This window comes from Petaurus breviceps, unplaced genomic scaffold, assembly GCF_028583685.1.
Source record: "Petaurus breviceps papuanus isolate PSGF00001 unplaced genomic scaffold, PetGlider_PUasm1.0 419, whole genome shotgun sequence".
NCBI lineage: Eukaryota > Metazoa > Chordata > Mammalia > Diprotodontia > Petauridae > Petaurus > Petaurus breviceps.
Genome location: NW_027186324.1, coordinates 10,530,188 through 10,545,271, shown reverse-complemented (window position 1 = coordinate 10,545,271; position 15,084 = coordinate 10,530,188). Strand labels below are relative to the sequence as shown.

General features: G+C 38.7%; 1 protein-coding gene across 1 annotated transcript in view; it reads right to left on the bottom strand.

Moving 5' to 3' along the window:
* Positions 1-15,084, bottom strand: part of NHS (NHS actin remodeling regulator) — a 485,191-nt gene that overhangs the window by 49,671 nt on the left and 420,436 nt on the right. Inside the window, exon 2 of the mRNA XM_069100705.1 lies at positions 11,489-11,641. Coding sequence (XP_068956806.1) covers positions 11,489-11,641 — 153 coding nt within the window. The remainder of the gene's footprint in view (positions 1-11,488; positions 11,642-15,084) is intronic.

The following is a 15,084-nucleotide window of genomic DNA, read 5'->3' as shown; positions in this document are numbered from 1 at the left end:
AATATCTCAATGGAAAAATAACTGACCTAGAAAACAGATCCAGGAGAGATAATCTGAGAATCATAGGCCTACCAGAAAATCATGATGAAAAAATGAGCCTGGACAACATTCTCCAAGAGCTCATTAAGGAAAACTGCCCTGAGATACTAGAACCTGAGGGTAAAATAGAAATCAAGAGAATCCACCAGACACATCCTGAAAGAGATCCCAAACTGAAAAGTCCTCGAAATGTTGTGGCCAAACTCCAGAACTACCAGGTAAAAGAGAAAATACTTCAAGTGGCCAGAAAGAAACAATTCAAATATCAAGGAACCACAGTGAGGATCGCACAGGATTTGGCAGCCTCTACACTTAAAGATTGGAGACAGTGAAATACAATTTTCCAGAAGGCAAAGGAGCTCGTGTTACAACTAAGGATCACCTACCCAGTGAGATTTAGCATATTCTTCCAGGCAAAGAGATGGTCATTCAGTGATATAACAGATTTCCAGACCTTCCTGATGAAAAAGCCAGAACTCAATGGAAAATTCAACCTCCAGTTACGAGATGCAAGTGACATAGAAAGGTAAACAAGGAAAACACACACACACACACACACACAAACACATACACACCCTGTTATTTAATGAGAGCAAACTGTTTATAGTCAAGTAGAGGGTATGAGTATAAAATACACAAAATGATAATTTAAAATATCTTATTAAGGGCTACAAAGGGAATACAATGGAAGAAGAGGAATGAATGAAGTGGAAAAGGGTAAATTATGCCACACAAAGAGGCATAAAAACAATTTAGCAGAGGAAAAGAAGGGAGGGAGATGAGTATTATATGAGCTTTTCCCTCATTGGTTCTGGTACAAGGAGGAAATAACCAGTTAAGCATACCGTGTTTCCCCGATAATAAGACCTATCCCGAAAATAAGCCCTCCCCTTACTGTGTAAGATTCCTCTAAAATAAGCCCTCCCCCGAAAATAAGCCCTATTGAGATTGCGACTGTAGTGAAGGTGATCCCCTGCATTACACGCTACATTACGGTACCCTCTGTATTCCCTGTCCCCCCCCCCCGGGTGAAACGCACGCCGCGCTCTGAGCTGCATCCAATCAGAGATGCAGCAGTGAGCGCATCATCCTGTTCTTTATTGAATTCATTATTGAATAAAGGTACATTTTTTTGTTCACATTTACCTGTTTATTAAAATTGCTGTCAATGTTCATTAAAATAAGCCCTCCCCTGAAAATAAGCCCTCTGGTGTTTTTCTGTCCAAAAAATTAATAAGACAGTGTCTTATTATCGGGGAAACATGGTAGGACTCCATGGAGAAGAGACACAAAACGTATCATATTAGAGGGAAAGAGGGGAGGGTGAGGAGCTTCGCGTGACATTTGTTCCTGTCACCCTTGTCGCGAAGAAGAAATAACATACTTCATTAAGTAAAAAATATCCTACAGGCAGTAGGAGCTGATAAGGGAATACTGAGGGAGGCAGTGGTCAAAAGGAAAACTATTAAGGAGGGGAAGGGATAAGGGGAGAAAAATATAAGCATTAATGGGAGGGAATAAGATGGAGGGAAAGACAGATAATAATCATAACTGTAAATGTGAATGGAATGAACTCTCCCATAAAACGGAGATGGATAGCAGAATGGATTAAAAATCATAATCCTACAATATGCTGTTTACAAGAAACACATCTGAAACAGAGGGATACACACAGGGTAAAGATAAAAGGCTGGAGTAAAATATATCATGCCTCAGCTAAAGTAAAAAAAGGAGGGGTAGCAAGCCTTATCTCAGATAAAGCAAAAGCAAAAATTGATCTAATTAAAAGAGATAAGGAAGGAAACAATATCCTGCTAAAAGACACCATTGAGAATGAAGCAATATCATTACTTAACATATATGCACTGAGGGGTATAGCATCCAAATTCCTAGAGGAGAAAGTAAAGGAATTAGAGCAAGAAATAGATAGCAAAACTATACTAGTGGGAGACCTCAATCTCTCCCTCTCTGAACTTGATAAATCCAAGCTCAAAATAAACAAGAAAGAAGTTAAGGAGGTGAACAGAATTTTAGAGACTGTAGGTATGATAGATCTCTGGACAAAACTGAATGGGGATAAAAAGGAATATACTTTCTTTTCAGAGGTTCATGTCACATACTCAAAAATCAACAGTGTTCTAGGGCGTAAAAACCTCACAATTCTGTGCAGTAAGGCAGAAATATTAAATGTATCCTTGTCAGATCATGATGCAATAAAAATTATATGCAATAAAGGGCCATGGAAAGACAGACAAAAAACTAATTGGAAATTAAACAATTTAATCCTAAAGAATGAGTGGGTTAAACAAGAAATTGTAGAAACAATTAGTAATTTCATTCAAAAGAATGATAGTAATGAGACAACATACCAAAATTTGTGGGAAGCATTAAAGGCAGTTCTTAGGGGAAGTTTTATACCCCTGAGTGCATACATGATTAAATTAGAGAAAAGGGAGGTCAATGAATTGGGCATGCAATTGAAAAACCTAGAAAAAGAACAAATTCAAAATCCCCAATTAAACACTAAATTAGAAATATTGAAAACCACAGGAGAGATTAATACAATTGAAATTAAGAAAACTATTGAATAAATAAAACTAATAGCTGGTTTTATGAAAAAAAAAACAATAAAATTGATAGACCCTTAGTCAATACGTTAAAAAAAAGAAAGAAGAAAACCAAATTATGAGTATCAAAAATGAAAAGGGTGAATCTACCTCCAATCAAAACAATAATTAGGAATTATTTTTCCCAATTGTATGCACATAAATTTGACAATCTTAGGGAAATTGATGAATATTTACAAAAATACAAGTTGTCCAGATTAACTGAAGAGGAAGTAAATTACTTAAATAATCCCATCTCAGAAAAAGAAATTGAACACGCCATCAGTCAACTCCCTAGGAAAAAATCTCCAGGGCCAGATGGATTTACTAGTGAATTCTATCAAACATTTAAAGAACAATTGATTCCAATACTCTACAAACTATTTGGGAAAATTTGTGAAGAAGGAGTCCTACCAAATTCTTTTTATGACACAAATATGGTACTGATACCTAAATCAGGAAGAGATAAGACAGAGAAAGAAAATTATAGAACAATCTCCCTCATGAATATAGATGCAAAAATTTTAAATAAAACATTAGCAAAAAGACTACAGCAACTTATCTCAAGAATAATAAACTTTGATCAGGTAGAATTTATTCCAGGAATGCAAGGGTGGTTTAATATTAGGAAAACCATCAGTATAATTGATCATATCAACAATAAAACTAGCAGAAACCATATGATTTTCTCAATAGATGCAGAAAAGGCTTTTGGCAAAATACAACATCCATTCCTATTAAAAACACTAGAAAGTATAGGAATAAATGGAGCCTTACTTAAAATAATAGGAAGTCTCTATTTAAAACCATCAGCAAATATTATATGTAATGGGGATAAGATAGAAGTATTTCCAAGAAGATCAGGTGTGAAACAAGGGTGTCCACTATCACCCCTCTTATTCAATCTGGTGCTAGAAATGTTAGCAGTAGCAATTAGAGAAGAACAAGAAATCAAAGGAATCAAATTAGGCAAAGAAGAGACCAAGCTATCACTCTTTGCAGATGATATGATGATATACTTAGGGAATCCTAAAGAATCAAGTAAAAAACTACTTGAGACAATAAATAAATTTGGCAATGTAGAAGCATTTCCGATAAGATCAGGGGTGAAACAAGGATGTCCACTATCACCCCTCCTATTCAGTCTGGTACTAGAAATGTTAGCAGTAACAATAAGAGAAGAAAAAGAAATTGAAGCAATCAAATTAGGCAAAAAAGAGACTAAGCTATCATCTTTGCAGATGATATGATGATATACTTAGAGAATCCTAGAGAATCAAGTAAAAAAGTACTTGAGATAATAAATAAATTTGGCAAAGTTGCAGGATATAAAATAAACCCACATAAGTCCTCCTCATTTCTATATATTTCCAATGAAATTCAACAGCAAGATATAGAAAGAGAAATTCCATTTTAAGTTACTGTAGACAATATAAAATATTTGGCAATCTACCTGCCAAAACAAAGCCAGGACCTATATGAAAACAATTACAAAACACTTTTCACACAAATTAAGTCAGATCTAACTAACTGGAAAAACATCAGTTGCTCATGGCTGGGTTGAGCTAATATAATACAAATGACAATTTTTCCTAAATTAAATTATATATTTAGTGCCATACCAATCAATCTACCAAAAAACTACTTTATAGAGCTAGAAAAAATAGTAACAAAATTCATTTGGAAGAATAAATGGTCCAGAATATCAAGGGAATTAATGAAAAGAAATGCTAGGGCAGGTGTCCTAGCCATCCTAGATTTTAATCTGTATTATAAAGCAGCAGTCATCAAAACTACTTGGTACTGGCTGAAGAATAGAGTAGTGGATCAATGGAATAGATTGGGCACATTAGACTAAGCAGCCCATGGCTATAGTAATCTCCTATTTGACAAACCCAAAGACCCCAGCTTTTGGGATAAGAACCCACTATTTGACAATAACTGCTGGGAAAACTGGGACATAGTATGGAAGAAATTGGCCATAGACCAATATCTAACACTGTATACCAAAATAAAGTCTAAATGGGTGCACGATCTAGGTATAAAGGCTGATACTGTAAGCAATCTGAGAGAGCAAGGAATAGTTTACCTGTCAGATCTATGGAGAGGGAAAGATTTTATGAAGAAATGAGAGTTAGAGAGTATTATAAAATGCAAAATGGATAATTTTGATTACATTAAATTGAAAAGTTTCTGTACAAATAAAGCCAAGGTAACCAAAATTAAGAAGGAAGTGGAAAATTGTGAAAGAATTTTTACAACCAGTATCTCTGATAAAGGTCTCATTTCTAAAATATACAAAGAATTGGGTCAAGTCTATAAGAATACAAGCCACTCCCCAATTGAAAAATGGTCAAAGGATATGAACAGACAGTTCTCAGAAGATGAAATTAGAGATATCTAAAAGCATATGAAAAAATACTGTAAATCACTATGGATTAGAGAAATGTAAATCAAAACAACTCTGAGGTACCACATCTCACCAGTCAGATTGGCTAAGATGACAAAACAGGAAAATGACAAATGCTGGAGAGGATGTGGACAAATTGGAACACTAATGCATTGTTGGTGGAGTTGTGAATTGATCCAACCATTCTGGAGAGCAATCAGGAACTATAAATAAGTGCATACCCTTTGACCCAGCAATACCACTTCTAGGGTTATATGTCAGATCAGAGAAGTGGGAAGAGGACCCATATGTACAAAAATATCTATAGCAGCTCTTTTTTTGTGGTGGCAAAGAGTTGGAAATCAAGGGGATGCCCATCAATTGGGGAATGGCTGAACAAGCTGTGGTATATGAATGTATTGGAATACTACTCTGTTATAAGAAATGAGGAATAGACGGACTTCACAATAACCTAGAGGGACTTATATAAACTGATGCTGAGCGAGAAGAGCAGAAACAGGAGAAATCTCTACACAATCATAGACTCAAGGTATGTGTGACGACTAATTCCAATAGACTGGGTTCCTCTAAGCAATGTAAGGTTATAAGACAACTCCAAAAGGCTCATGATTGAAAGAGATATCCACATCAGAGAAAGATGCGGAGTCTGAATGCAGAGTGAAACAAACTACTTGCCGTGTTTCTTTTTCTCGTTTTGTTTTGTTTCCCCTTTCCCACTGATCATTCCATCAGGTATAATCCTTCTGTACAACCTGACCAATGATTAATGTGAAGATACTTGTAGATCCTACATTTGATTGCATGCCACCAAGGTGGTGGGGGGGAGGGGGAAGAGAGGGAGGGGAAGAAAAATTTGAAACTCAAGGGACTGTGGAACTGAATGTTGTAAACTAAAAGTAAATAAACAAAATAATTTAAAAAAATAAATATAGGAAAAAAAGAATTATCTTAACTATTACCTCCACTTCCCTCAAGAAGTTAACTTTTTGAACCCAAGATCAAACTTTATCTGATTAAATTCAGTCCATTATTCTAGCTTACTGACATTTCTTTGCTATGGTCATTCACTCACAGGTCCAAATGGGAGCTATTCCAAGTATATGAGACACAAATAACTATCACATTTTTTAACTCTCATGACTCAGAAATAGAAAGAATTTCAGAGAGGGATATCTTCTTGGATGAGGAGCTTATCATCCCACTGTACTCAGAACAGATCTGGAGTATTGTGCCTAATTCTGGGCACGAGATTTCAGGATGGACATTGAGAAATCAGAGTGTGTTCAGAAGAAGCAGCCAGAATGGAGAGGAATTTGGAACCATGCCTTTGAGGAACAAAGAAAAGAACTGTAATAATAACTGACATAGGCAGGCAGAGTGTAAGTGGTTTGTCAAGGATCTCACCGTGACAGTAGCATAGTGCCAGAGGTGGAATCCAGAGTCATATCTCCTCTGACCCCAAATCAAACACATGTTCCACTATACCATGCCACCTCCAGCCAAGACATTTGGCTTCCAGATACACTTGCTCAGTCTTGAAAGGGAGGCTTTACATTTATGTTTGGATATTTGAAGAAGAGGTCTTATTTTATCTACTTCCAAGAGGACAGAACTTGTACAAATGAGTGGAAGTTCTAAGTGGGTATTGTATTAGTATAAAGATCTTCCTAACAATTAGAGATGCCTGAAAATGAAATGCATTTCCTTAAAAGATGAAGCAAGACAGGGTTATAGTGTTATATAACATGAAGCAAGATAGTGTAGGTGAACCCTACCGTCGAGAAGACCTGGGTTGAAGTCCTCCCTCTGACATACTGACTGTGAGACTTTGGGTCAGTCATAACCTCAGTGCCTCCCCAGCAAATTTCCAAGACTATAACCTGTAGAACACTTTTGTTCTTTCTATGTGCCTGGTACTATACTAGTTACTAGAGCTACAATGAAAAGAAACAAAACAAGCCCTGTCCTGAAGGAATTTACATTCTCCTGGGAGAGAGAATGTGCGCATATAAGTTTATATAGAATAAATACAAGGCAGTTAAATCTGAGGGAGGGAGGCTACTACTACCAAGTGGAACTAAGTAAAGCTTTACGTAGAAGGTTGTGCTTGAACTGAGTCTTGAAGGAAGAGAGAGATGCTGTGAGCTGGAAATAAGAAAGGAGTGTATTCCAGGCACGGGAATCATTGTAAAGGCACTAAGATGGGAAATGGAGCATTATGTGGGAATAACAGAGAGAAGACCAATTTGGGGGACAGTTGAGTTTGAGAAGGGAAGCAATGCTTAATGAGACTAGAAAGATAGTTTGGGGATGAAGTTTTTAAGGACTTTAAAAACCAAATAGAGGAATTAATATTTTATGATGGAGATGAGTTACTGAAATGTAATAAGTAGGGGAGTGACATGGTCATATGTACCCTTGAGGAAAACTACTCTGGCACTTATATTAAAGAATGGATTAGAGTGGGGAAAGGCTTGAGGAAGGGAGATCAATTAGAAGGCTATTGGAATAGCCTAGGATAGAGATGATGAAGCTTCGTAGTAGAGTTGTAGCTATGTGAGTAGAGAGAAGGGAACAGATGTGAAAGATGTAATGGAGGTAGAGAGACAGACATTTAGCAACTAGCTGGATCTGCAGGGTGAGAGAGAATGAGGAGCTGAGACTGATCATGACATTATCAAGTGAGGACGGTGGTGTCATTAATAGACACAGGGAGGTCTGGAGAAGTGTTAGGGAGGGGGAGGAGGAGTGTGATTGTTTTATATGCTGAGTTTTAGGAGATGGTGAGATACTGAGATGGAAATGTTAATCGGGTACTTGGAGATCAGGGCACCAGAGCATTTTCCTAGACTTCTCACCCTTCGTCACTCCACATATCCAAACAGTTGCCAGATCTTGCTGTTTCCATCTTTACATTAATCTTTCAAATCAGTCTCCTCTCTGCTTATACAGCTACCACCTTAATTCAGGTCCCCATTGCCTCTAAATAAGAGATTTACCTAAAATAATAGATTATTTTAACAGTTGGTCTCCCTGACTTGAAATAGACTGCTTCGGTACATCTCATTATTGCCAAGGTAATTTTTCTTGGGCACAGATCTGACCAAATGATTCCCTGTCCAAATAACTCCAGTGGCTCCCTCTTACCTCTAGAATAAAATATAAAACCTGTTCATCTTTTAAAAATCTGAACAACCTGGTCTCTAGTTATTTTCCCAGCTCCACTGGATGTTCCTCTCCATTACAAACTCTGTAATCCAACACAACTGGTCTGCTATCAGCTCCTCACACTTGACCCTGCTTCTCCTATCTCCACCCTTGGCCCTGACTGCACTCCTTTCTAGCTTGTGTCTCATTGCATCCCTCCCTTCCCTTAAAGATGTGGCCCAGGCATCGTCTTCTGCAGGAAGGCTTTTCCAATTTCCCCCACAACTGTTAGTGCATTCCCAAACTTCCTTGTATTTAACTACTTTGTGTATATTTGTTTTTATTAACTTTATGTTTTGCATCATTATCTCCCACATTAGAAATGTAAACTCATTGCAACTAGGGATTATTTTGTCCTTCATACTTGTACCTCCAAAACCTGGAACAGTGCCAGACACCTTAAGGCTACTCTATAAATACTTGTCAACCAAGAGATCTCAGAGCAGATATTGGGGCAGTGAATATACATGTATAGATACAAGAATGTAGGTATGTGTGTATAGATATATACCCCCACCTACACATACATACACATATACATACCTATACACATACCACACATACACACACATAGAGATGGAGAGGGAAAGGGACCCAATAATTAAACTCACAGGAATAGATAACATTGACAAATGAAGAGAACACGTAGAAGAAGAAATAAGGTCCAAGCCCACTTTTATTTGGATTGGAGAGGCCTGCTATTAACGATATTAAAGTACAAGGATGGGCTTAGGTAAAAGTTGTGAAGCAGAATCACAGGATGAAAGATATGAAAGAAACCTTGGAGATGATCTAGTCAAATTCTTTCATTTTACAGGTGAGGAAACTAAGGCAGAAAAAGGTAAATGATGCCATTTTCAAGAGGTTAGGCCTGAAAGCTAGGTCTTAACTCCCAGTTCACAGCTCTGTCCATCCTGCTCTGATGAGCTTCTTAGGTTTGGTGGTACCAGACTCCTCATTTGTCACTTCTTAACCTGCAACCTTGTGCCCTCTTCCTTTATTCCTCTCTATCAAAATCTGGCATCTGGTATCAGTCACTTGTACCATAGTGAGAATTAATTTGAAATAAACATCCCACCCCGCCCTGTTGGACCTCCATTATAAACCTTATCGATACGAGACAAAGACTTTGATTCCTACCAACTTCACAGGGCTGTTTATAAGGGGAAGTTCTCTGTAAACTTTAAATTGCTAAATAAGTGAGCTCCAATTAAAGGAAATTCAGGAATCAGCAAGCAGGTAGGACCTGCCTCCTTTCTGAAGTTATATAGACCTATAAGGTTTTCTGTCCCCAGAGGTGATCCTTGGAAGACATAGAATCCCTGGCTTTTCTTAACAATGGGACTCCCCTCCCCTCCCCTCCCCCTGCAAGCATGCACGTGGGCATGCACACACACACGTACACACATCACATCACATCAAGGAAAGTAGCTGGGGAGAACGGTTTCTGGTTGGGTCATAAAAATAAAAGCAAGAGACGCTTATCCAAGTGCCTAGCTCTGGGCACAGTGGAAGGCTGGTTTTTCAAAAGCATCCAAAGAGACATCATTCGCTTTTCCCCACATTGTGGACGTTTGTAGGCACTACTCTTGACCACAAGATGGCAGGATTACATTATCTTGTGAAGAAAAGCACTCTATCCTTTGAAGATTTATTTAAAAAGTTGTATTTTAATTAATTCTAAGATGTTTGTTATGATGCCTATACTTTTTTGTATTTTCTGCTCCCTACATTCTCTTAAGCCCTGCTGCACCCTAAATTTGGTTGTGAGATGACTTGAAGCAGGCTAGTACGTGATTAGCCATTCATTCGCCCATTACCTTTCCTTCTAAGGCACAGGGCATCAACACTTCTATTCTTCCCCTTAGGATTATTTCTTAAGGACCCCATGGTCACTTTCTTTCCTTAGCTTCTAATGTTACTGTTAGGGCAAAAACAGCATAATGGTGAACAATATTCACTCATTAATAGCTGAGTAGTGACTGAGTCCTAAAAAATATATAATCAATTATCATTGGTTAAAAGCAACAAGGACAAAAATAACTTCAGCTAAAAGACTTGGTTTGGCTAGACTTGTACTAGGGATTGTTCCAGAATTATTGGTTTCATCCATAGTGATTCCCCTTTGGCTATAAAGCCCAACCCAGTCTTCTATTATCACCACCACCCCCTTCAACTTTATCCTTATTAACACTATTATGATGGTGAGTTACAATAGTAACTCACATTTTTATAGCGCTCAAGAGCTTTGAGGCATTTTGGAATCTGATATTCTTTTTGATCCTTATAATTATCTGAGGTGATCAGGACGAATATAATTATCCTCATTTAACAGAAGGAGAAACTAAAGTTTAGAGAAACTTAATTGACTTGAAAAAAAAGTAATATGGCTATTAAGATCATAAATTGAAATCTAGAAGGAACCTCAGAGATCATATAATTCAACCCCATCATTTTACAGAAATGTTAAGTTATTTGCCCAAAGTCATACGAGTAATACAGCCAAGATATGAACTTGGGTCTCTCCATGTCACTAGTTTAATCTAGAATGCAATGTAATGGAACCAGACCTAGAACCCAGACTCCTCGGGGGTTCTTTTGACTATCTCATGCTGTTCCCTGATTGCCTTGTCTTAAGTTATTTGTTTACAGAAGATAACTGACAAAATCCCAAGCTCCTTCTGGTTTGCAGTCTTTTATCTTTTTGCACATGGTTGTGGTTCAATAAATATCTGTTGAATGAGTGCATTCATTTTGAAACTAGTTGTAAAATGAAAAAAGGAGAGTAGTTCTGGAACAGTTACCCTTGAAGGGCACTGACTCTCATCATTATTTATTGGAACATCTGTTTCCAATTGCCAAGAAAAAAAGAAGTTCAGAAATCATTATTGCCGTTGCAATATATTTAGGTCAGTCCACTTTCCAATGACTGTATTTGTGACTTTCCAGACCAAAACGCCCACCCCTGGTTTCCTCTCTCCTACATGTGGTATCTCCCTCTCTTAGAATCTTAAGTGAGCTCTCTGGGGACAGGAACCAACTTTTCTTCTGTATTTGAATCCATAGCACATGGCTTGGCACATAGTAAGTGTTTTATAATTTTTTTATTCATTCATTCGCTCACTCAATTATTAACTATATGTTCTTATCATGCCCTCAACCAGATATCTCAGTACCCCCAAATGGCCCAATCATTACTCTAGGCCCTTGTCATTTGGCCTGTTACCTCTACGTAGAGCTTGCAGACTCTGCCTAGCTTGGCGATGCAGCTCCTCCACACAGGGGGGCCTTGTTGCAGGAAGGAAAATGTTTCTTTGCTGGTGCCACGGGGCTCGGTAGTAGACACTCAATTTACTCTCCACATCCAGGTTTGAGACTGCTGTTAAAGGGGAGAGAAAAAGGCATTTTATACTGGTTGCTTTGGGTTGAGTCTTGATCTCATAGATGGGTTCATAGTAAAAACTGGACATTATATCCTGGGAGGAGGAGAATTGAATTCCATTAGAACTAGAATTTCTTTGCCAGAAGGCCAGTTTTCACATTTAAATGATTGGATCTCTGGAACTTTGATTCTTGTGTCATCATATACCGTAGCCTGAATTAACCCCTTCATGTCCTGAATTCCTGGGACTCCTTCCTCTTCCCCCCACCTTGTGAATGATGAGTGCCTCACATGACCTCATACATCTATGCAGGCTTCATTCATGCTTCAAACTACTTCTCATCCATCTTGGCACCAGTGTCCTTAGCCTATTCTCTGATCTCGGACCACTCTCTCCTTCCAAGAAGCATAATCAAATCAATAGCACCCAGCTACTAAAAAGAAATCTACTCTCCCATGGCTCCCTTGACCATCCCTGTAATGTTCTAAACCACAATAACTCACTGTATCTGTCACTCCCTCTATTATAATATAAGTTCCTTGAGGACAGAGATTGTTATTACTTTTTTTTTTTTAAGTCAGTTTTTTTCTTTATATCTGGTGCTAGCCTTTGGTACATAATCAGCATTAATAAATGCTTTTCTTTGTTCATTTCATTTATTTTTTCTCTACATCTTTTGCCTTACTCTACTCAATGTAGCAGCAAGCGCCCCAGCATCCCCAGGGTGGCTGCCAACACGGGTTCTTTGATCTGCTTTTCTAAAGGAAAGCAACTCAAAATGGGTTCACAATCTTACTTTAATCAATCAAACATATATCATTTACCTAGTTCTGGGGAAAAAGTCGGCACCCTGAACTTCCAAGAATACAATGGAAGTTACAAGCAAACAAAAATACAGACAGAAAATAACACAATCCAGCAGACAGGCTTCTAGCTGTCTGACCATTACATCCAAACCTAGTCAGTCACCAGAGAGAGAAACACCAACATCTGGGTTTTCAAAGCTTGGGGGCTCAATGGCTGCCCAGAGTCTCATCTGGCCGAATCACACAACTCTTCCCAAAGCGAGCACCAAAGCAAAACCTTGGCTCAGAGGTATATACAGCCGTCTCTAGGGTCAGAGAACATCACAACCCTCATGACTCACTTGACTACAAAGTAAGAAAAGTTGTGCCTTCCTGAAACACAAGAGCATATTTTCACATCAGGAAAGGTCCTCAAGTTCAATTTAGGCTTATTAAGGGGCAGGGATGATACTCCAATTTCTTTACCATCACACCCGACTACTCATTTTTTGGGGGGGGGGTCATAAATTGGTGGCTAGCCATGTACAGGGATTAGTTCCGGTTTTAGAAGAAAGTGCCTCAAACAACGGAATGAGCTAAAGGGTCCTTCCCTTTCGGGTTCCATAGGTCTCCGGGTTCTTGGGCACGTGCCTCCACATTGGCCTATTATCCATCTTGTTTTGGTCTCCATATCACCTGCTTCCTCCCCATCTGTCTGCTTAGTTCCTGACCTAATATCTGCTCTGACTTACTACCCACTTTCACCCTTCAAAGTTTTGTATCAGTTTCCCCAATGCCAACTCCTTACCTCAAACTCAAAACTCAGCATATCCATTTCCCCTGTAAATTCATTGGCAAAAGTTTCTCTGGGCTTCTCAAATGAATTAATTCCTTCTCTATAGAACATTTAAAATAGTATGCAGACATACTCTGTGAATAGTTGCCCCCAACAAACATCACTCTGCAATAACATCATAACCAAAACAAATTATAAAATTGTGAAAAATCTGCTGTAACATGATCTCGGCAATTGTCTATTTATAACAGTGTTCCTGAGGAATCAATTGTTCCTTGTAATATTGTTTCATCTAACATTGCAGTGAATAGGAACTATACATTAATATGTATGCACTTGTCAATCCAGGCATAACCCAGAAGATTACTCCAGTCCCTTGCGCTGTTTAGCACAGCAGTGTGTCCCCCTGGAGTTTATTTTACTCATTTCCAATCATGCCAGCATTTTTCTTAACACACCTTGAGTCAAGTAATTCAGGATATAAATCACTTCTTGGGGGTAAGTTAATCTCTTTAGGAAGCTGCTGTGACTATTAGAAACGAGGGAGATTCCACATAGGAAATTACTGTTGGAGACATTAAAGAGGCTGAGGGTCTCAAGGCCAACTTCATGCACTGAGAATCTGGTTCAATTTATGACAACATCAGACACACTTCAATTTACCCTCCTGGCTTCACATTTTACTTTCATATCCTGGCTAGCTTCTTTTGCTCATTTTGCTTCCTCTTAATTCCTGTGCATTTTTCTAGGCGTCTCCTATTTGTCTGAAACAGGTCGCCAGTTCAGCATTGATGCTTTCATCCTTAAAATCACTTCTCCAAACATACTCTGTCAGGATAACCTCACTCTGAAATTCTATTTCAACTTGAAAGACAATAGGAAGGGTGGATGATTTGGAGGTCAAAGGAGAAAGCAAACAGGGAGCTTGGGAGAAGTTTGAGTTTTGCATCTTTGGGTGACACAGGATTCTCTTCCCCTGCTATTGGAATATATTATATCCATATCATAAGACTTCCTGAGATGCTGGTTTCTCTCTTCCTCCATTCCTATTCAGCTAAATAATAAGCCTTATTTTCCCTGTACCTCATTGTGTGCCCCACACTCACATATTCCTTCCTGAAACATTATTTCTAATCTAAGCACCACCCCCTTCATGGATTGAAGATCTTGGAGAAGTCATTAATGAAAGGAAGTATCTATTAAGCAAATTTGGATGTTAATTTACTCTCTCTTCAGATTACAGCTAAGTCTCTCATTCCATACATCCGAGTTCCCATTGTTTATATATCGACTTATATACTGACAGGTATACTAAACTTTGAATCAATGATCACTGCTTCCCTTTCCAAAGGCTTGAAATCCTATGCCAAGAAATTACTACTCTCAGGATAGGCAAATCATCCTACCTGAGATAGGATGCAAGGAGACACAAGAGGTATGATGTGCCAAGCCAGTCAACCCCCTGTCACCACCTTAACCACTATTCCCTTAGAACCTGATGGAAACATCACTCCCTGAAGCCCAGAGCCTTGGTAATAGCAGTGTCCCCCATACCACAGACTTGTTTTCAGCCCAGCACCTGAAGCCATCATTGAGAAGAGAAACCAGCATCAAGAAGGGGCCTCATTCTCCTCATCACCACAAGCCACATTTGCTGACCAACTGCCACTACCAGGCAGATAAGCACAAAAGCTTCTGTGGCAGCACCCCACAGATGCCTGGTCCGGCTTCTAGTCAAGCCCTCACAACCATCATCTGGAGAAGTGACACTTTTTGGAATCCTCCAGCCGTGCCAAAACCAACTGACAGCCGTTTCCCAGTCATAGGGCAGGCGCCAAGAAGCAAGGACTGGGAGGGG